We start from the raw sequence: 22,093 nt of genomic DNA on the forward strand, positions 1-22,093 counted from the left end.
TTCATGGGTCACATCATTGCAATCCATCTATCTAGCTTGTGTCTTGTCTACACTCTTCTCAAGGTACTTCTTGTCTTTCAATCTTGTTATTATTTCACTTCTAGTTTTCTAGTTTCTAGTTCTTGCTTCCATATTCCAGCATGGTATCAAAGCAAGGTTGATCCCTCTTCTCTCCCCTCAGTCTGCTGTAGCCATAGCTGCCTCTTCTCAGATTTCTCCCTCGCTCAGCTGGTCGCCATCTTCATCTTCTGCCCGTCTTCTCCACGCTGCTGCCGTTCCTGCTGCCGCTGCAGATCTGCCCGCCATCTCTCTGCCACGCTGCTGCCGTTCCTGCTGCCGCTGCAGATCTGCCCGCCAGCTCTCTGCCAGATCTGCGCGCCAGATCTGCACGCCATTGCGCTGCCAGATCTGCTGCGCAGTTCCGCTCTCTGCCAGATCTGCGTGTCAGATCTGCACAGATCTGGCGCTGCTGTAGCTCCTGCTCTTGCTGTCCCTGCTGTAGCTCCCGCTCCTGCTGTTGCTCCTGCACCTGCATCAACGAACGAACATTTCGAAGTACAGTCAAGACTGTCCGTACAGTCCGTACGACTGTACGGAATCCGTACCTGCACAGGCCGCACCTCTCCAGCTGCTGTTCGCGATCTGCGCCATCTGTCTGTGACTGCACGGAGATCGCCTGAGAGCTGCCCACGTCTTCCCTACGGCATTGCCTTGGAGCTCGCGCTGTCTGCACCTCCTGGACCGCACTCCTTTTTGCGCCTCTGCCTCTGCCTGGGATTAAGGTACTGTGCATTGCCTCTTTCAGTTTGCTAAGCAGTTCCTTTTTTTTGCTGGTTCCTCCTGCTTCGATGGGCTGTCACATGCTATGGCCTTGACAAAGTGGTGAGAGAACCGGCTTCTTGGATCTCTCCTTTCATTTATTTTTGCAATATTGTAAGGGAATAGACACTGCCCTTGCATCTTAGCAAGAGGTAAGACCTTCCCACATGGCATCTTTCTCTCATTCTCTCATGTCTATCGACAAATTCAATGGGTCCAACTTTTATACTTGGCAAATCAAAATTAAGTGCCATCTTATGAAAGAAGGTCTTTGGGACATTGTTCACCGCGCTGCTCCCGAAGATCCCGACATTGAGCAAGCTGTCACTGCCAAGAACGACAAAGCCTATGCTATCATTTTGCTCGGTCTTGGAGATGATTACATTCATCACATCTCCAACATACAATCTGCTCCTCAAGCATGGATCACTTTGGATACCCTTTTTGGACCCCGATCTAATGACTCTAAGATTGCACTTATGATCTCATTCTTTGATCTACATATGCAGGAAGAAGCTACTATAGCCTCTCATGTCAATTCAAAAGCTCTTTTACAGTTGTGTCCACGAATGACAACGAAAGGTGTATTCTCGCATCGATGCACCTTACAGGCGAGGCAGTCACCTGGTGCCACAATCGGCAGAAGGACCACTATGATGTGAACGAGGAGAGACAACTCATTACCAGTGGACGGAGTTCATGAAAGATATCAGATCACGGTTTCTGCCATCAGATCACGGTTTCTGCCAAGGGTATACCGAAACGGTGAACCATTACACCAATAGGTTTACTCATGTATCCATACACTTGTAGCAAAGGAATTGGGTAAGTTTCCAGATGGGTTGCATGCAGATATCCAATGATATGTCAGAAATTTCAGACCACTGCATTATGAAGTGCATACGAGCTTGCCCAAAATTCAGCCTCATGCACAAGGGTCAAGGATCCAAAAGCAGCAAGTCCCAAGACTCCTGGGCAGTAGAAGAAGAGCTGGATGACACAGGATAGAAATAGCTATGGCTGCAGCAACGCAAGCAACCTGTGCCAAAGAGAACTAACGCTGCAGGGCCACACGAAGCAGCATTGCCCATCCCAAAGATATAACAAATACAACCTAAACAAAGCAAATGATCTTCATTACTTTTTGCGAATTATATCCCTTTCGAGGAAATAAGATGACTAAATTGCGAGATGAAAGCACTCTTACTTGTACAAAGATGAGAGAACCTCTAAAATTAATCCCTCAATATATTGCATATCAGAAAGGTTGCAGCTATCAGGAAGCATTCTTGTATCATTAAAGGTAGCATACTCAGGTTACTGCCACTTCTCATCATATGAGCTTCTACACCTAAAAAGTAGAGTAATGCTATGACCAAAACTTCATTATTCTCTTTTGTACACTTCACATCTTCATAAAATCCTAAGGATGCCGCAAGAGAAGATTGTTACAGGGCCAGCCAGAAGCACAAACCAAACTCAATTTCACTCACAATTTTATTATGTAAACTACCATTCAGTAGCGCAGGTATCCTTCCCATTACACATAAATAGCCCAAAAATTTTCCTTCCTATTACAGTTGCTTAAATACAAAAATGCACCTGCCTTGGCATACATAGTAAGCAGATGACCCGGTAATAAGATTTCTTGATGGGAGAGGGCATCTATATTGTCTGTGGCAGCTGTTTGGTCGGCCACGGCAAAAAGCTTTTGTAACATGAAGCTGTAGTACGAAAACAAACAATCCAACAAAGCATATAAAATTCAGAGGAACCAAGAGTTCTGAACCTTAGGACTACAAAATCAAAAAAATAGTCAACCCAAACATGATCGAAGCTTCCACCCACCTACTTGCCAAAACTTTAAAGCAAGCTATTGGTCACATCTAAAACTAATTTTGCATCAATGGCTAACATATAACCACATGAGAAGGTAGAGATTGTATAGACTCACCACACATAAAGGATGCATTATATACTCACATGAGAAGGTTGAATTTATCAATACATTTTTCCAGATGCACAAATATGTAATCTTCGAGCACTCTTTCCCCGACCTGCAAAGATGTGCAACATGTTTCAATTTAGAAAAATAACAACTTTGCTTTACTTATTGGTGGACGCAAGCAGAGAATGCATACAAGGAGATATGAGCAGGCATCAACTATTACAAGCTCAATGTGTTCCATCCAATGTGCACTAATATTTTGATTAGCTCATATACTTGTAAAAAATAATGACCTTTTTCAATAGTGCTTACTTCATATATTTCTAAAAGTGCTAACCACATGACCAAGCACTCTTTTTCAACTCGAATCAAAGAATTGCAAAATTTAGAACCAACTTGCCAAGTGACTAAGGTCAGCTCTTTGTTACGAAGATTGGAGACCAAATAAAGACACTTCCTGCCCCATATTACCAGATTATGCCACGTATGGTAGTCACATGACATAATATGTTATCTCATTACAACCTCAGAAGGTCCTCCCTGCATGGTCTTACTTCTTGCATTCCCATAATCCCATTAGCTAGATTGAGGAACCTTATGGCATGGCAAAGAAGAGCAGCCCACAGACCCTACCACTACTGAAGGTTGGTCTTCCACACCATCCAGCACAGGATGAAACCGCTCCCCTGAGAAAACAAATAAATTGTCCGCTTATGTCTGGGATTAGAAACAGACCTTATAAAACTCAGGAGAATATATTTTTGCATCAAGTTTTGACTTGGAAAAATGCACAAGTCAAAAATTCACACCAGTAATCCATTGACTGGGTTGTTGCTGAATGCAGGAAACTAAAATGGTCTCTACACTCACCAATGTACTCAAGGCACTGTATTCGCGTGAACAGGCCAAGTTGTTTCACTTCCTCCAAAATAATTTGAGCTCTTTGGATGACCAATTGGGTGCCAACAGCCCCTCTTTTGCCTGTGTTACTCTGACGGTACACTGACGTCAAAAGCTCAAATATTTCCTTGTCTTGTGTATTGGACAATGCCTGCAAAACTGCACATTATAACAATCTACAGACGCTTGCTGCCCATTGAGAAGATTTGAGAACATCAGAACATTGCTGCACAAATGTATCTACTCCCGTTACTTGCAAACCGTTCAGCCATAGCAAACTAAGAAGGTCATGCAGTCGAGCAATCAAAACTCATGCATGATCTACAAGAGTTTGAGAGGGTCAAGCTAGCAAACCTTTAAAATGATCCCCACAGGAATCAGATATTCCTGACGCCGAAGTCTGTTTACCAGTGCCCAGTGGCCAAGCAGAGAGAACATATTACGTCAATCAAAAAAAAACACCATATATGCAGCACAGGGTCCAAGGAAAGCTTCAAACAGTTGTTGCATAAAGTGATACATACGAGAAGGCTATGGTTGCACTACCGTACTGTAAATAGTACAACCGGATCGAAACAGATGACTGATCTGGCCTGACACACCTGCAGTTGGCAAGAAATTATCTCAGATTGGTATAATCGTAGCTGTGGAAGAATCACACCATTGACAGGACATAGAAAGGCGAATTAAAATATGTTTGTCAATGACCTGATCAGAACACCGATGTCTGTGTATGACGGCCCTCTGTTTTTGTATGAACTTCGCCGCACAGCAACGACCTGTTCAAAAGCAGTTAAGCACAAGGGAAATCAAAACAGGCAATCCATCCCTCCACATAACTCGATGAAGGTGTCAAATCTTTCCTCAGCTCATAAGCATAGCTTCAAGACTTATAGCATAAAAGCTAGCCTGATAAAAGTGTTCTTATAATCAACCCCTTCAACCCTAATCACTCATTGGACAATGCTAACTGTAACTGGCCTTCAGTTTCCTAAAGGGCAGTAGACCATAACTATCATTGCATATTCATTATTCACAGCCACATTGCATCATTTCCAGCCACTTAACTTTAAACAATACCACTTAAAAACAATTTGAGAAATAACTGGATGTGCCCCTGCTCAATGAAACCAAGTACTAGACACCACACTGGCCCCAAACGCTTGGCGCCCCTTCCGGTATTTATTTATTTATTTAGGAATGAAATTTGTACATACAACAAGGGTTGGACAAGAGAGAAGGAGCTAGTTTGCCATGGCAGGGTCCACCCGCAACCTATCCCTGAAATGTGTGAACAAGCCTTTGAAGAAAGTGCCCAAGCTGTCCGTACAGCAGCAGCTGCATTAATGGCATCAGTACAGCCAGCAGTAGAATCCCGTACAGCAGTGAATAAACATCCATACAGCAGCCTTTAGTATCCGTGCAGCAGCAGCATTAATGGCATCCGTACAGCCAGAAAATTGACCTTGAAAGGTGTGCAGTCAGCCGTGCAATCCATCCGTACAGCACCTTGGAGTGTGCAGCAACCATGCAACCTCATGAAACAGGTCCGTATGGTCAGCCAAAGGCCTCGATTTTCGTGCAGCAAGGAGCCGTACAGCTGCTTTAAAGGCTCCGTACAGTCCATACGGAACCTAAGGGCTAACCTTGGCAGCCTTGGAGAACGAGCCAGCCACCAATCAAGGTCCAAAATGCAGCAAAAACGGCCGTACCCTTCACCTCAAGATGCGTGCAATGAGCAAGGAGATCAACCTTCAAAGAAGAATCCGTACTTTAGCCTTAGGAGGAGAGGAAGAGGGTGGTGAATGGTTTACTCATAAAGATAAGATGCCAGATGGTGAGTTTGTGGCCATGGGGATGATACAATACATAAAATCACTCATATTTCCATTGGCTCATAAGAAGATGAAGGCAGTGAATTACAGCTTGTTAAATCTCAGGATATCAAGCATGCAACAAAATATATGCCACCACATGCTAGAAAATAAATGTCAAGTGTACAACCATTGAAGAGTTCGCAAAAGGGTCAAACATCCCGTGGATAGATTGACATACAATGGTTACATGAGAATGCATTATGCTTATATCACTTCAAGAGTACATGTGGAAACCACTTCCTTTGATGAAGCAGTAAAAAATTCAGATTGGAGAAAAGCTATGAATGAGGAGATGGATACCCTAGTCAAGAATGATACTTGGAAGCTTGTGAAACTTTCGGAAGGTAAGAATGCTATTGGCTGTAAATGGGTGTAAAAAGTGAAGTGTAAGTCAGATCATACTGTGGAGAATAGCAAAGCAAGATTAGTTGCTAAAGGATATGCACAAAAGTATGGCTTGTGTTAGAAATTGATCAACCGAGCGTACGCACAGCGGAAGACTGATAGAATAGCCCGGGAGCTCACACAGTGTGTGTGTGTGGGAGTGGAATCACAAACTTCTTTAACTTATATGCATCAAATAGTTGTGCAGACTCATTAATATACAATAATCAAGCCAAATATAGAAGCTACCAAAAACTTATATTTCCGTCCAAAACTATGGACACAACAAAAGAGAGAGATGAAGGAATTCTATGATTCCATGGTCGTCCTCATGGAGTGACTTAGTGGCAGACTAAGGTTTGAGGAGGGTGTTTGTTTTTACACCTCCACCATTGATCACGTTTGTTGTTTGAGAGCCTTGTGATTGGACCATGCAAGGCGTGCATGGTGATTGGCGGTTGAATGGAGAGCTACGTGGATCGTATAGTGTATGGAGACCTTTCTAGAACTCAAGATGCATGGCGGTTGATCAGCACGTGGAGGTCATGGAGATTCAAGTTGGTGGTCGTGACGGTGGTTTGCTACAAGTATGGCGCAGCAGGTCTCGGTCTCTTTGTCGAAGGCCTTGAGCTTGTGTATTGAGTCTAGCTCTTCGTGAGCTCTAGCAGCTGTTAGTAGAGTCAATAGGGTCCATAGTTTCTTTGAGTCGATCATCTAGATCAGTTGTAAAGCCAACAAGCGCAGTAGCGATGAGGCTTGGTTGTCATCTCCGTTTTTGAGTCGAATACATAAAGAGTATCTCTTGATCTATTGTTTGTGCTCTACATACACTGCTCCTTGTCGGTTTAGCTAGCAAGATAGATCCAAAGTCCCACCAGAGCGTGGTACTTTTATCTTATCACAACGTACTTCTACTATCTGTCAGATATCTCTAGACTCGAGCCCGGGTGCTCCACCTCGAGCATATGTAGACTCTCCTTCCTTGATCCTTGATCCTTGCACCTTGCTGTCCAAGATGACAGCCAAGGTTAGCCCTTGAGAGCTCAGTCTGCAGCACACCTACTCTCCCTCACCTCCAGGATGAGGCCCAAGGAAGTGTCCTCTGGCTGCTCCTGTCTGCTGAGTTGCTGCATAATGAATGCCCCTCCAAAGGGCTGCTTTTATAGGCCTCTAGGGCCCCTTGCAGTAGCCGACTTTTCCAGACCAGAAAACCGACTTTGTCTGCCCCAAGAAACCGACTGGTTGGCTGCCCCTACCAGCCCTACCAGGGGCCTATATAAGGGTCTTTATTGGCCCTTTCCAAGCCTTTGTTCCAGGGCATAAAGCCCTCCATTTATTGCAGGGTCCAGCCCCTCTTGTCCTGCCCTGTTCTAGGCATGGTAGGCTGACTGGAACCAGCCCTATACCTGGCCGACCAGGCTGCTGGTCACCCCGTCCATGTTGCGCCACATACAGGGCCTGCTCCAAGTCACTTTCCTGCAACACCCGATGCCACGTGGCTCGCCATACAAGCACCTACCTCTTGGGATCTCTTTGCCATCCTGCTGCTCATGATTCACCTCTTGCCAGGCCAGATTCAGGAGTTGTTGCCCTCACCATCTTTCCTTCTCAAGGTCCTCATATGGGGGCTTACAGATGGGAAGGTGACCTTTCCAACACCCCTCTCACCAACACATCTAGGCCCAATGCCAGCATGTCGATGACAATACTCTAGTAACTCCCTCGTCGTAGTCCTCCGGAATATTTTGATGTCGAAATCTTTTCCTAGCTTTTCATCCAGTTGCTCCTACTCCACCAGGTCTCGTTCCGCTCGTGCACACCATCCTAGTACACAGATCCATCTCTCATGGCACCTCCTAACACCACCACCTTCAGTCACGTTCCCACCTTCAAACTCGAGCAATTCACACACCACGATCTTCCAGCTGTCCCCCTCATAATGAGTGAACAACCTGGAGTCTTCCAAGTACCATGCCTTGAGAGTCTGTTTCAACCCATCCTTCCCCTGGCAAGGTCCGCAACAAAAGAATATCTCCAGATAACCTGGACCACGAACTCTCATTGAGCTCTCAAGCAGGTACTCTTCTGGCTTGAGTACACCTTGTCCATCACCTTCCAGCAATCTGTGTCCGAGATTTGAAGAAGCACCCTCACTTCCCCTTCTGCCTTCGAAGAAGGCCCATTCCTTCCAATCTCGCATTACCTGAGACATACGAAGAGCAGATTCTCTCCACAGCATGCTATAAAGGCTCATATACCTAGATGAATCCAGGAACATTCCCAAACTCATCCTCTAAAAACACAACATAGTGCAATTTCAATCTCACGAGAGTCACTCACAAGATTGAAAACCATAAACTCCATCACGCATAGCAGGCACTAGCTACTATGACATCCCCATTGACATCATCAGTGCCCAACAGTGGGTGTAGACCATAGTATAAAGGTATGCTCTCAAACATACAAATCCACACACCCACACATACTTGAGCATCCATGTCATCCTGCTTCAACATGTATCCACTTGCTTGGTACTATTTCTTTTTGTTTTTCAATAGTATGCTTATTAAGAAATGAAATGTTTTCCTACTGTCCAGTTACAGTCAATGGGGACTAGGTCTAGCATTTAAAGGTGGACCCCCTTGCTTGGGGTTATGGGCATTAGTGACCCACAAGAGTGATGGCCTCTCTTTGAGAGGGACATCTGGAAACCACACCCCGCCTGAGTACCCAAACATGGGACCAATCAAATGCACAGATTGCATACTAACCTAGGACCACATTCAAGAGAATGTTCCCTGAGCTTTGGGTGTAAGCCTGGCAGCATGCCAAGAGTAATGGAGATACAACAAATGAGCTCAGTATGGCTCAATTATGACCTTAGAGAACGTCAATAGATAGTCCAAGCTGTTAGAAACCCGTGGGTGCGAACTTTGAAATTTTAGGGTTTTTGGGAGTGACACGTGGCAGACTGCCACATGGAATCCGAGCTGGCAGGTCAGTCCACCTGTCCCACACATGTGGCAGCATGCATGGCAAGTGGCAGGGCATGCAGGCCAAGTGTCTGGCCCCAAATCTGGTAGATTTGGGGCAGGTTGTGGGCTGTTCTCTTTGGGACTGCAGCCCACCAAAAATCTGGGACAAGTGTCCACCTTCCACTCTAAGCCTGGGGGGGGGACTAAGCCTATAAAAGAAGGCCTCTCCCCTTCATTACCTACATGAGAAATTCGTCACTTTTCTTCTCTCTCCTTTTGGTTGATGCAGCAGAACCTCTCCAGCTCCTTGGGTGCAGCCAGCTTCTCCCCGAGCCATTCTCTCACCTCAGCAGCACATTCTCTCTCTACAACAGCACAATCTCCCTCTACAGTTCCAGCCCCTCCTCTCCAAAAATCTGCCCCCTCTCAACTCTTCTGGAACAGCATCAGCATCCTCTCTCCTTCTCCTAGCCTGGAGCAGCCACAGCCCCTTTCTCTCTCCTGCTGCAGTCTTTCTCTCTCTACTGCAGAATTTCTCTCTCTACTGTTCCAGCCCATTCCCCTTGCAGAAATCTGCCTTTCTGTGCACCTCTAGAACAGCAGCAGCTCCTCTCTTACATCCCCTCCCTTGGGATCAGCATTGGCACTCTCTCTCTACAGCTACCACTCCATAAAGGCTTTCTCTCTCTAGCCTACAGGCTGTTTTTTCTAAGCTGTTTTCATTCCAGCCCCATTTCCACACTCTCCTCACCCAAGGTAGCTTCAGAGGCATCAAGGACTTCATCTACAAAAGGGTCAAATCACGAAGGGAGTCTGTATTGTCAAGTTTATCTCATTTACAGCACTATTTCATGTTGTTTCTACTATCTTTCTAGAAACTAGTGCTTGCCTCTAATGTTGGATGTAAGTGGTGATTGTTGCAGGCTTCTTCCTTGTGGATTGGGCAAGCCAAGAGTTGAAACCTTGGAGTCCTCCTTTTGTTGTCTACCTTGTACATATGCTCTTGAGTCTTGTATCTAGGTCCTAGGCTTTCACTGAGTTCATCAGTTTGGAAGGTGCATTGCACCTTGGTCTTGTATCTCCATTTTCAAGAATAAAAATAGCCTGGATGGGGGGGGGGGGGGGCCGCCGTCTTGGCCCCTCAATCATATTGCAATTTCCAATGATGTCACTTTGTGTTTAAGCTGTATAAGTCTTAATTCCAGCTTAATTGCAAACTCTTAAGTTCAAGTATATGTGTTTGGCAACTCACAATCATTTCATTCAAACGCCTCTGCAAAATCCGTTGTCTGAATTGATAAAAAGCACCGAGTAGTTTACAATCCATTTATACAAAGTCTTCGTACTGAGTTTCTGTCGGCACTCCGGAGGTGAAGGGCAAACTCAACCATGACGAAGGCTAGCACTAAAGGAGAAGGCTAATCAAAAAGTAGTCCAAATCTCTTCATTCAAGCTACAACTGCTTATTTCATTTTAGTCTCTCCCAAACGAGCATCTAAATCTATATCTAGCTGATAGGGCAACGCACCATTTAAGATAGAAAGAATTATCGCAATACCAGCAAGCCACAACTTGGATGAAAACTAAGAATATCAAGTACATACCAGATCATCGTACTGCCTATGTGCTTGCTCTGAAAGCAAACCATGCACCTCATCGAGGCACATACCAAAAACCTGTGTAATCATGTACTATCCACATTCTGAATTACACAATCCATCTGAACATGAAACCCTAGGGCTCTCCATGGAATCCACCCGTGTGTCAGTATCAACACCACGCACCTGGAAGATACCAAGCACTCCATGCTGTCCTTCACCTTCACAAAGGTTTCTGACTCCTCGTCAACCCACATCTCAATGTTAGACATCATCACTGTGGTTTCTAGGTCGGCATATATGACCTCAATAACACTCAGACATGTCACCAAGAACAGCTCTTCGCTTACCACATTAGCTTTGGCTTTTGTCTCACCCTCTGAATCTAAATCGAACTCCTTCTCCTTGTTTTTCTGATCCGCCGCCTTCTTTTTGCAATCCTTCGCAAAACGGCCTGGCGAGTCACAATACCACTTCTTCTGCTCCCTCTTGGAAGTGTCCTTGTCATCAAAGTCATCCTTCTTGGACTTGCCATGTTTTGGCTTGCCTTCCCTTTGCCAATGTAATCCTTTGTCAACAACGCCTTGTCATCTTTGTCGTTGTTGTAGAGCTTCTCCCTAGCTTCTTCTTGTAGCAGTATTGGACCCAACTCCTCAAAAGTGAGAGGTTTGGTCCTCTTTCTTGCTGTCACAATCATAACGAAGCTTTTGAAGCTCCGTGCTAGCCTCCTCAGTACCATCAAGGCCAAATGGCACGAGTCCACCTTTTGACCAACCCATGCTAGTTGATCCTTTACCACCTTGACCTTCGTTAAGTGGTCATGTACCGAATCTCCCTCATCCATACCCAGGTTGTAGAGCTAATGCTGAAGAAGCAAGATCTGGGATGTGTTATCTATCTCGTATAGATCCTTCAAAATGGCCCACGTCTCTATTGACGTCTCAGCCATCTAGATGTGAGGAAGTACAGAGTCCTCCGTAGTCCCTATGATCAATGCCAAGGCGTGGGCATCTCTATCTTTCCAACCTTCGAGCTCCTCTCCATCTACTGGTATGAGTATCTTCCCCTTGTTGTCCATCATATCCTTCGGCTTCTCCTCCACTCCCGTTGTCAACTCCATAGCTTCCGAGCCACTAAATAACTCCGGATCTTCACCTTCCAGATCAGGTAATTTGTCCCATCCAGTTTCCCAGACTCTTCGAAGTTAGGGATGGTGAAAGACAGAAATCTGGGGGAGGAGGAAGGGAGAGAAGGGGCTGAAGAGGCTTTTGAGATCGACATCTTTGCTGCTAAACCACACAGCAAAGTCAAACAAACTCAACCTTCCGTAGACCAAAACTCCTTACGCACCTGACTGAACCTAAGTCACCCTAGTTCTCGCAAGGGCACTGTCCTCAAGTCGTGAAAGTTGATTCCCAAGAGCTTCTGAATCAAGGTCCTCCTTCAACAAGGTCCTTGCCTTCGGGCTCCCACACCTGTGAGCCTCCTACTTGGGCTCTAATACCATGTGAATCGACCAACACAGCGAACGCACAGTGGAAGACTGATAGAATAGCCCAGGAGCTCTCACTGTGTGTGTGGGGGAGTGGAATCACAAACTTCTTTAACTTGTGTGTATCAAATACTTGTGCAGCCTCATCAATAGACAATAATCCTACCAAATATAGAAGCTACCAAAAACTTATATTTTCGTCCAAAACTTGTTAGAAATGACCCAACAGAGGGTACACGCAGCAGAAGACTTATAGTAATGCCCAGGAGCTCACACAGTGTGCGGTGTGGGTGTGGAATCACAAACTTCTTTACTTATGTGCATTCAATAGATGTGCAGACTCATCAATAGACAATGAACCAACCAGATAGAGAAACCACCAAAATATATATATATTTCCGTCCAAAACTATGGACACAATACAAGAGAGACAAATCCAGAGTCCCACCAATGGTGTGGTCCTATGATCTTACCACAAGGTCCTTCTCCTATCAGCTGGCTATCTCTAGACTCGAGCCCACGTGCTCCACTTGGAGCTTCTGTAGACTTTCCGTCCTTTGACCTCAGCTCCTTGCTGCCCTAGAAGACAGCCAAGGTCTCAGCCTCACACTGAGCTAAGTCTGCAGCAACACTGGTACTCCTTCAGCTTCTGGATGTAGGCCCCAAGGGTTGTGCTCTGCTGCTCCTTTCTGCTCTGCTGGAAGCTGCACTGCTGGATGCTAAAATGAGGCAAGAGCCTCTCCTTTTATAGGCCCTAAGGCCTCGCAAAAATACCGACTGATCAGCCCTATTTTGGCCGACTCAGTCTGTCTGAAAACCGACCTGGTTGGCTGTCCCTACCTCCCCAACCAGGGCCCTATATAGGGACTTCACTAGGCCCTTTTCAGCCTTTGTTCCATGCAGGGACCCAGCCCTCTTGACCAGCCTAACCAAAGCCTGGTTGGCTGGCTCAACCAGCCCCAACCAGCTCTACTGTTGGCCGACCTGTTTGCTGATCTGTCCCGCCATATTCCTGTGCCATCTTTAGGGTATGCTGCAGGCCATGTGCCTACCCACACACCTTGCCAGATAGCTTGCCATGTAGGCGCTTGTACACCGGGATACCCCGCCATCTCGTGCTGCTCCAGATATGTCTCTTCCAGGCCAGATCTATGCCATGTATGCATCGCCATCTGCCATGGTCTCGACGCCATGTGTTGCAGCCACTTTGATGCGTCTAGGTACTTTCCTTTTTCTCTCTTGGGCACATCCTGCCCTAGGTCTCCTCCCCCACGCTCTCCTCATTTGGGGGCTTACAGATGGGGAGGTGACCTTTCCAACACCCCCTCTCACCGACACATCTCAGCCCAATGCCAACACATCGATGACGATGCTCCAGTAACTCCCTGGTCGTAGTCCTCTGGAACCTTTCGGTGTCGAAATCTTTTCCTGGCTTTTCATCCAGTGGCTCCTGCTCCACCCGCTCTGGTTCCGCTTCTGCACACCATCTTGGTACACAGGTCCATATCTGGTAGCACCTCCTGGCACCACCCCCTTCCGTCACATTCCTGCCTTCGAATTCGAGCAACCCAGCCTCCACGATCTTCCAGTTGTCCCCCTCATAATGAGTGAACCACCTGGAGTCTTCCAGGCACCATGCTCTGAGGGTCTGTTTCAACCCATCCTTTTGGCAAGGTCTGCAACCAATGAATATTTCCAGATAACCTCGACCATGAACTCTCGCTGAGTTCTCAAGCAGGTACTCTTCTGGCTTCAGTACTCTTTGTCCATCACCTTCTAGCAATCTGCGTCCAAGATTTGAAGAAGCACCAATACTTCCCCTTCTGCCTTCGAAGAAGGCCAATTCCTTCCAATATCTTATCACCTGAGACAAATGAAGAGCAGAGTCTCTCCACAGCATGCTATAAAGGCTCAAATGCAGTATATCAAATACATACCAGACTGTTGTACTACCTGAATGTTCGCTCTGAAAGCAAACTCTCATTGAGGCACCCACCAAGCGCTTGTGTAATCCTGTACTGTCCCCTTCTGAACTCCAGCATCCATCTGACCATGAGACCCCAAGGCCTTCCATGGAATCCACCCTCGTGTCAGTGTCAACAGCCACACACCTGGAAGGTACCAAGTGCTCCATGCTGTCCTTCACCTTCACAAAGGCATCTGACTCCTCGTCGACCCACATCTCTATGTCAGACATCCTCACTGTGATTTCTGGATCAACATATCTGACCTCGATAACACTCGGTGATGTCACCAGGAACAACTCCTCAATTACCACATTTGCTTTGGCCTCTCCCTCTGAATCTGAGTCAAACTCCTTTTTGTTTTTCAGATCCGCCTTTTTCTTTTTGCAGTCCTTTGCAAAATGTCCTAGCGTATCACAGTAGAAGCACTTCTTCTTATGCTTCCTCTTCGAAGTCCCCTCGTCGTCAGAGTCGTCTTTCTTGGACTTGCCACTGTTAGGCTTGCCCTTTCCTTTGCCAGCGGAATCCTTTGCCAGCATCGCCTTGTCGTCTTTGTCCTCACTGTAGAGCTTCTCCCGAGCTTCCTCCTGTAGCAGGAATGGACACAACTCCTCAAACGTCAGAGGTTTGGTCCTCTGTCCTGCTGTCATAGCCGTAACAAAGCTCTTGAAACTCCGAGGCAGTCTCCTCAGTACCATCAAGGCCAAATGGCATGAGTCTGTCTTCTGACCAATTGCTGCCAGCCGATCCCTCACCACCTTGACCTTCGTCAAATGGCTATGTACCGTATCTCCTTCTTCCATATCAAGATTGTAGAGTTGATGCTGAAGCACAATCCGGGAGGTGTTGTCCGCCACAAGGTACTTCTACTATCTGTTGGATATCTCTAGACTCGAGCCCATGTGCTCCACCTCGAGCGTATGTAGACTCTCCGTCCTTGATCCTTGCACCTTGCTGTCCAAGATGACAGCCAAGGTTCAGCCCTTGAGAGCTCAGTCTGCAGCACACCTACTACTCTCCTTCACCTCCAGAATGAGGCCCAAGGAAGTGTCTTCTGGCTGCTCCTGTGTGCTGCCTTTTCTGCTGAGTTGCTGGATAATGAATACCCTTCCAAAGGGCTGCTTTTATAGGCCCCTTGGGCCCCTTGCAGTAGCCGACTTGAGCAGGCCCCTGTATGTGGCTCGCCATACAAGCGCCTACCTCTTGGGATCTCTTTGCCATCCTGCTGCTCATGATTCACCTCTTGCCAGGCCAGATTCAGGAGTTGTTGACCTCGCCGTCTTTCCTTCTCAAGGTCACAATCTGATGCAGCCATGATGGTCCCTTCTGGTACATCTCTCTTCTCTCTTTGATTCTTGCCCACATGGCAGCCATGCTGCTGCTCATGTGTCAGTCTCTCAAACCCTAGCTTCACCCCCCCCCCCAATGCTCTCCTACTATGGGGGCTTAGAGATGGGGAGGTGACCTTTCCAACAGCTTGACTATGATGAGACATTCAGCCTGCGTGTCAAGATAACAACCGTAAGAACAGTAATTGCATTGGCAAGCATGTATGAATGGAAACTTTGGCAAATGGATGTTAAGAATGCATTTCTATATGGCACTTTACATGAGGAAGTTTATATGCATCAACCGGAAGGGTATGTGTACCCCAAATACCCAATGTATGTATGCAGATTGAGAAGAGCACTATATGGACTGAAGCGTTAAGACACGCCAGCAAAGATTTCAGTCACCGGTGCAGCTTTACAAGCCCTCCGCGCCTTATAGAGGTCGGCCACCATACAGAGTTATGAAGATAGTGTCATGGGATGATCCGTTCCTGGTCATCACAGATGCGAATAATGTGGCCAAGGGCAATGTTACAACAAGAAGAAAGACTCCTGGCTTAATATAGCCAAAAGTTGAATGACAGCGAAACTAATTATTTTGTATATGATAGAGAGCTACTTGGAATTATTCAGGCATTCAAGCATTGAAAGCCGTTCCTTTATGGACGAACTTTCACAGTGAAAACAGATCATCAAGCCTTGAAATGGGTTCACACATTGCCAAGCTCACAGTGAAGTGATCCGCAGTCCAGATGGAGTCAAATTTTTTAAAGTTCAAAGGTATGATCGAATATGTCCCTTGAAAGAATAACCCCGTGGCCGATGCTTTCAGTAGGAAAACATCCATTCAGACAATTTAGGGAGCCATTGTGCTCAAGATTCAAGGAAAAGACCTTGATTCTATGAAGGTACAATACGCGGATTCTGCGGAGTTTGGCACTCAATATCTGTTCACCACGACAACTCTCACTCCCGGCCATTACTCAATGCAAGATGGGTGGCTCTTCTACAAGCATAGATTACGTGTGCTTAAAGATAAGCAACAAGCTCTTCTCCATGATGTCCATGACACCTTCACAGGTGACCATAGAGACATCAATATCACGTTTGGAGAAACCAGAGCACTACTTGTACCGGCCAAAAATGCGGAAGGATCTGTACAGCTATGTGTCGAGATGTCAGATCTACCAAAAAGGCAAAGTGTGCCATCAGAAGGCAGAGGTTGGCTTAAGCAATGGGATTGGTAAGGGCGCGCAAGCAAACCTGTGGCCTTCTGATGGGACACTTTGACTTTTTGGCAGATCTGACATCTCTAAGCTATACAGAAATACTTCCTTCGTATGGGGAGCTATTGCAAACCAAGACCCAGCAATTGTGCTCTCTCTCTCCCCTTTCCTATCTGTTCGATATCTCAGTATACACTCCCACTCTGTTATGCAACTTAGCTGCAAGGAAGCACGGAACCAGAAGCATAGTGTGTCCACACTGGTTAAAGTCCAGCATTGGTCTCTCGTCTGAGTAAAGATGTGAGTTTTCTCAAAGCCAAAGGTAGAATTAGTGTGTATCCTTTGAAAACTCAATTGCAAGCAATGGACGTAGAATTTTCAGTGGCATACTTTAATATACAAGATATTCAGCTTGATAACTCTTCAAAACTGGTTTTGTGTTTTCTCAAAATTCAAGATAGTCCACTCAAAAACCATTCCAAACAATAATGTGTGTTTCTTGACAGTACACATAAAACTTTGACAAAATCAAACACGCTAAAGATTCAATGTTTAATTAACAATGCAGACAAAATGACACAGATTCACCTTCCAAAAATCTATCAATGATCTTCCAGTAGACAGGGTCTTATTTTCATAATGTGATTTACCTTGCCTAAACTCTCATTCACAATCTCATAAATGAATTTGTATGTGACGATTACAATGAAGATGAGCCCTTGCACTCTATGAATTCTTCACCCACTCGATGTGACTCTTCATAATAGATGTATTCTCCCCCATGAAGAGAGTCTAACGTAGCAATGTTATACACAACTTCAATTCCAATCTTCACACAGTCCTGTACACCATGACTCTCACTAGAATGCTCAGGTGAATGCTCAAGTTGGCATGTATGTATATTAAACATCATTCTAATTTCTTAAAGCATAGCAAACCAAGTACGAATTGCATGACTCAGAAAAAAGAACAAGACCAAGCTTACGTGGTTGCGCTTGGTCACTATAAGCAGCCGTACGATGCGCTCATTCCCATTGCAGATGAAATAACTGCCAAGGCTTTCCAAATGATTAGTATCCTCGAGATTAATATGATGTTTACGTTGTTTATGAGTAAAATGTTATGAAACGTGAGATTATGTAAAGTCTCTTGTAGGTGAAATAGCACGACACAAAATTAAACAACGCCTTTCCTATGTTCTTTTGAAAAATAATCAACTGCTTGAAGAACGGTAAATGGTGAATTTTACCCGCCCACTTCAGAAGCTTCTTCCTTTGAAGCTATCAATTGTTGACGATCAGCACCACGTAAATGGCATACGCTAGACTGTACTCATCAATCAATGCCAAGAATACAACCGCATCTTATATTTCTATTCTCATGGAGGTCCATTCAAATTATCTACAATAATACAGCCAAATCCTGTAGCGCTTGCAGTTAAGAGATTGAATTCGTATATGGTCTTGCAGTTTTCTAGAAAGCTCTGGCTAAAAACTTAACACTATATATACCTTTGTAAAACTTAACACTGCTTAAAACTACAGGATCAAAAAATCTATAGTCAGCTGGTTCTCCCTGTCATTTCTCGATATAGTGTCATTATTTGGTGCCTATCAGACTTTGCTAATTGCCTGCAGGGTTGGTAACCTTTACGATTGGGTGAAAAACGTCCATACACTAAGTATTCGGTCAGTTGACTGAGCAAGTACCGACCAACATACGCTATTTTGGTGAAGATCCTGTTAGTGGCGTACCATGACCATCACGGGAATACGGCCGAAAGACATACTGAATCGCATTACTGCTTGATCATTCCACTGAAAACATACGTCCGCAGTAAAGTGGCCCCTGTACGTGAGGCCAGCTTGACGGCACTGCTCACGAAAACACTTGAATTATCCATTTGACAAAACATATATTGTGCTCTAGATTGATTAAACATTTCCCAACCAATGGGAGTAACGCGGTACCTCTGCGGGTCGCAGGCGTTGATCCAAAAATTGTGTTTTTTCACTTTGGTCCTTCAAGGGGGGGCTGATTACCGGTCGTTCGATCCAGAGTGCGAAATCTGTCAAGGGAAAAGATGGAGAGAAGCAGGACAGGACTTTTGAAACTCACAAGCAAATGCAGAATGTTTGAGGGATGGATATTGCGCAGCTTGGTGTTGGAGGCTGCTTGAGTGATCTCAACGGGCCGGAGACGAAGCGCTGCCTGTTGAAGGCCGTGCTCGACGAAGTAATCGAAAGATTCGACATGAGGCTTTACCAATTCTTCAAGGACGCCGGAGCTGCTACGATCTTGTTTTGGCACCATGGAGATGCACAAGCTTTGAGAGAGAGAGAGAAGGGAGGGGAAAGGGGAGACCGTCCCTTTGATGACTTATGTTCGTTAAGCTTTGGGGTTTAAGGAAGGATTTCAGCATTTTGCATATTTTACATAGTTTTAATATTTTATAGGTTTAAGTAAGGGTTTAAGCATTTTGAATATTTTACATAGTTTTAATATTTTATAGGTTGGTAGCCCACTCCTTACCAGCCCAGTTTATGTTCGATCCTCTTGCTTGCACTGTAAGCCCACGTTATGCTCGATCCTCTTGCTTGCAGGGTAGGCCCAAGATAGGGTGCCCCTAGATAGGGCCAAACATGTGTGTGTAGGTGTGTTTTAGGGGTTAACAAATGTAATATGTTAGAAGGGTTTATGCATTTTGAATATGTTTTATGTTAGAAGGGTTTAAGCATTTTGAATATGTCATATAGTTGTAATCATCGTGCAGCAACTACAACTCGTGCGGTTGGGCGTTCACCCACCCAAGTTAGCTCCCCGCGTTCCATTCCCCGAGATGTCTCCCTTCTACATGTCAATGTAAGCCACTGGCGAATGTGCCCCTCATAGATGGCCATGTGTGTGTGAGGGAGGGTGAGGGGGCAAAGATAGGCATCCATTACATCCTATGTTTTATAAATGGCCCTATGGGCGGGGGGCGAAGATAGACATCCTCACAAATATAACATTTCTAGCAAATCTCTAAGTGACACGAGAGGTGAATTTCTCTTTCAACATCTAGTGCATCTCTGAGCACACTTCTCGAAACTCAATTATGTCTAAAATCTATAGAAAAATAGCAAAGGAGCACTCTTATGAGAATTCTAAGAATTCGAAGGTTAGTAAGACAACTTTGAAGAAAACCCCTAAGTCATGTCCGATTAGTAACATTAATTTCTATTTTTGAAAGGTTCTATTCTTAATCCATTAATTAAGAATAGAGAGAGGGGGGAAAAGGGGAGCAAGTCCCTTTATGACAAGCCACTCTTATGTTCATGAAGCTTTGGGGTTTAAGCCTTAAGAGTTCATATGAACCCTTGGAGGGTTTACACATCTTGTATATGTTATATTGTTCTAATCATCTTGGAGGAGTGGTAGCTCAAGTGGTCTGTAGGTTAGGCAGTTGGGCGTTCACCCACCTGAGCTAATTGCCCACGTTCGAACTGCTTGGGATGCCCCCTATGACATGTAAGTCTATGCACAATAAAATGTGCCCCTCGTAGACGGCCACGTGTGTGTCGGGGTAGATGTCCATTACATCCTCACATCCATAACATTCCTAGCAAATCTCTAACTAGAATAGAAGCCATCCCTTCGAGGGTTTAAGCATTTCTATATTGTTGTAATCATCATGAGCAATGGCACCTTAGGTAATTGGGCATTCGTCCACCTGAGATGGCTACCAACATTCCAAATCCCTTGGGATGCCTTCTACTACATGTTAGTGTAAGCCACCAGCGAATGTGCCCCTGGTAGATGGCCATGTGTGTGTGAGGGGGCAGGGGGGCAAAGATAGACATCTATTACATCCTCACATTCATAACTTTTATAGCGAATCTCTAACTAATAGGAGAGATTCTACATCCAATATGTCTCTGAGCGCTTCTTGAAAAATTAAGCATATTTGGTTCATACTTCAAACTCAATGATGTCAAAAATTTGGAGAAAAATAGGACGGCAACACTCTAGGGAGAATTCTAAGGATTGTAAGGAGAACTCTAAGCAATCATTTAAAAAGCACTTAAAAACTTTGAAGAAAACCCCTAAATCCTGTCATGTTATCAAAATTGAATTCTAATTTTGGAACATGGAGGGGTTCTATTCTTAATTCATGAAATATTCATGAAATATTAGGGTTTTAGCTTTTGATGACTTTGTACATTTTATATATACTTGAGAAGTTTTTGAATCATACTTTTTCATCTTCACAAAATCAACAAATGTATACTAAATTTACATCTTATCATATGCCAATGAGAAAGGACATTGTCATTACTCCTCCTCTCAAGTTGTTGCTTGATTTGGCAAATGTCAAATTTTTTCACTAAAGTATGAGAACTTGTCAAGAGTAAGCAGCGTGGTAGAGGCATCGATAACTTGTTCTTATGACGGACAATCAATGAGTTCTATTTCTCTGCTTCAAAATTTTCCTTTGATAGAATGGTAGTGTACTTCAATATATTTGCATGAAATTTTTGCTCTTTACTTGTTTAATAATGCTTGTCTTATGAGATCATGGACAACAAATTGTCTTAAACTCTCTAAATATAGAATTCTATTGAACCATACCATTTCACATGGGGTTGAGATTTTGTAGTCAAGTTTGTTGATTATAAGGCAATAGTAGATTGTTTCTTGCTTTGTTTTCAAAGGGCTATTGATCCAAGACTAGATATGTAACCACTTATGCATCTACAATTATAACATAGCCGTTTTTATTTTGTGAGGAAACTACCACACATGTGCACACGCACAGAGACACACCTGCATGCAAGTTTTCCTTCATTGTCCCTCTATCCTTTTTCATAACCTTTGACCACATAACCTTCTACCTATGTCATGTCTATTTCTTAATCCAAACATCCATTCAAGAAAGCATTTCCAAACATCCATTTGATGTACTAGCCAAATCTAATGTTTTACCAATGCAATAGATGTTCTAATAATTGTCAACTATATCGATGGATCAATTGTATTCATATTCATGTGCATGATCTTCAATTTCCACTACACTAAAATTATGTTTACCAAGTAGTCTATGTACTCTTCTTTTGACTCTAGATATTCATTTGCATCCAATAGGCTTCTTTAGTAGTGTCCATATTTGCTTTTCTATGAATGCTTCATCATCTTCATGAATGGCTTCTTTTTTTGTAACTTCTTCAAATGAGTAAAGTTGGTTCATCAATTTTCATAAAATAGTTAACGAAGGCATAATTTAATAGATGTCCATCTTTTACTTTTCTTGTCTCTTGTTCTGACTTGAGACTTTAAAATTTATGGTTGCTCACTTGTTTTTTAGTAGTATGCAAATCGTGAATTGCTATGGAAGTAAAAGACTTGGCCCATGAACGGCTCCCACAATAGATTCACCTAGAAAACAGATCCTCATGCCTACAAAATCCATGCAAAGAACAAAAAATGGACCCTCACATGCATTAGCAATCCCAAGTGGTCGGCAACATCTTGCCTACAATGGACAATGCACATGAGTGTCCCTCACCAGAACACCATGATTAATCCCACTTACTATGGTG

At 44.5% G+C, this 22,093-nt stretch overlaps 1 protein-coding gene across 1 annotated transcript in view; it reads right to left on the minus strand.

Annotated features, from left to right (window-relative positions):
• NRPA2 (nuclear RNA polymerase A2) overlaps positions 1-18,867 on the minus strand; it is a 117,942-nt gene extending 99,075 nt beyond the window's left edge. Inside the window, exons 1-12 of the mRNA XM_087395438.1 lie at positions 18,665-18,867; positions 18,485-18,573; positions 18,269-18,388; positions 17,764-17,840; positions 17,500-17,563; positions 4,376-4,446; positions 4,192-4,269; positions 4,022-4,067; positions 3,638-3,818; positions 3,401-3,453; positions 2,803-2,876; positions 2,426-2,543 (exon numbers count right to left, since the gene is read on the minus strand). Coding sequence (XP_087251564.1) covers positions 2,426-2,543; positions 2,803-2,876; positions 3,401-3,453; positions 3,638-3,818; positions 4,022-4,067; positions 4,192-4,269; positions 4,376-4,446; positions 17,500-17,563; positions 17,764-17,840; positions 18,269-18,388; positions 18,485-18,573; positions 18,665-18,827 — 1,134 coding nt within the window. The 5' untranslated portion in view covers positions 18,828-18,867. The remainder of the gene's footprint in view (positions 1-2,425; positions 2,544-2,802; positions 2,877-3,400; positions 3,454-3,637; positions 3,819-4,021; positions 4,068-4,191; positions 4,270-4,375; positions 4,447-17,499; positions 17,564-17,763; positions 17,841-18,268; positions 18,389-18,484; positions 18,574-18,664) is intronic.
• Positions 18,868-22,093: the final 3,226 nt, after the last annotated feature.

The sequence above is a fragment of the Dipteris shenzhenensis genome, chromosome 24 (assembly GCF_047967505.1).
Source record: "Dipteris shenzhenensis isolate YYH24624 ecotype China chromosome 24, Dip_SZ_1.0, whole genome shotgun sequence".
NCBI lineage: Eukaryota > Viridiplantae > Streptophyta > Polypodiopsida > Gleicheniales > Dipteridaceae > Dipteris > Dipteris shenzhenensis.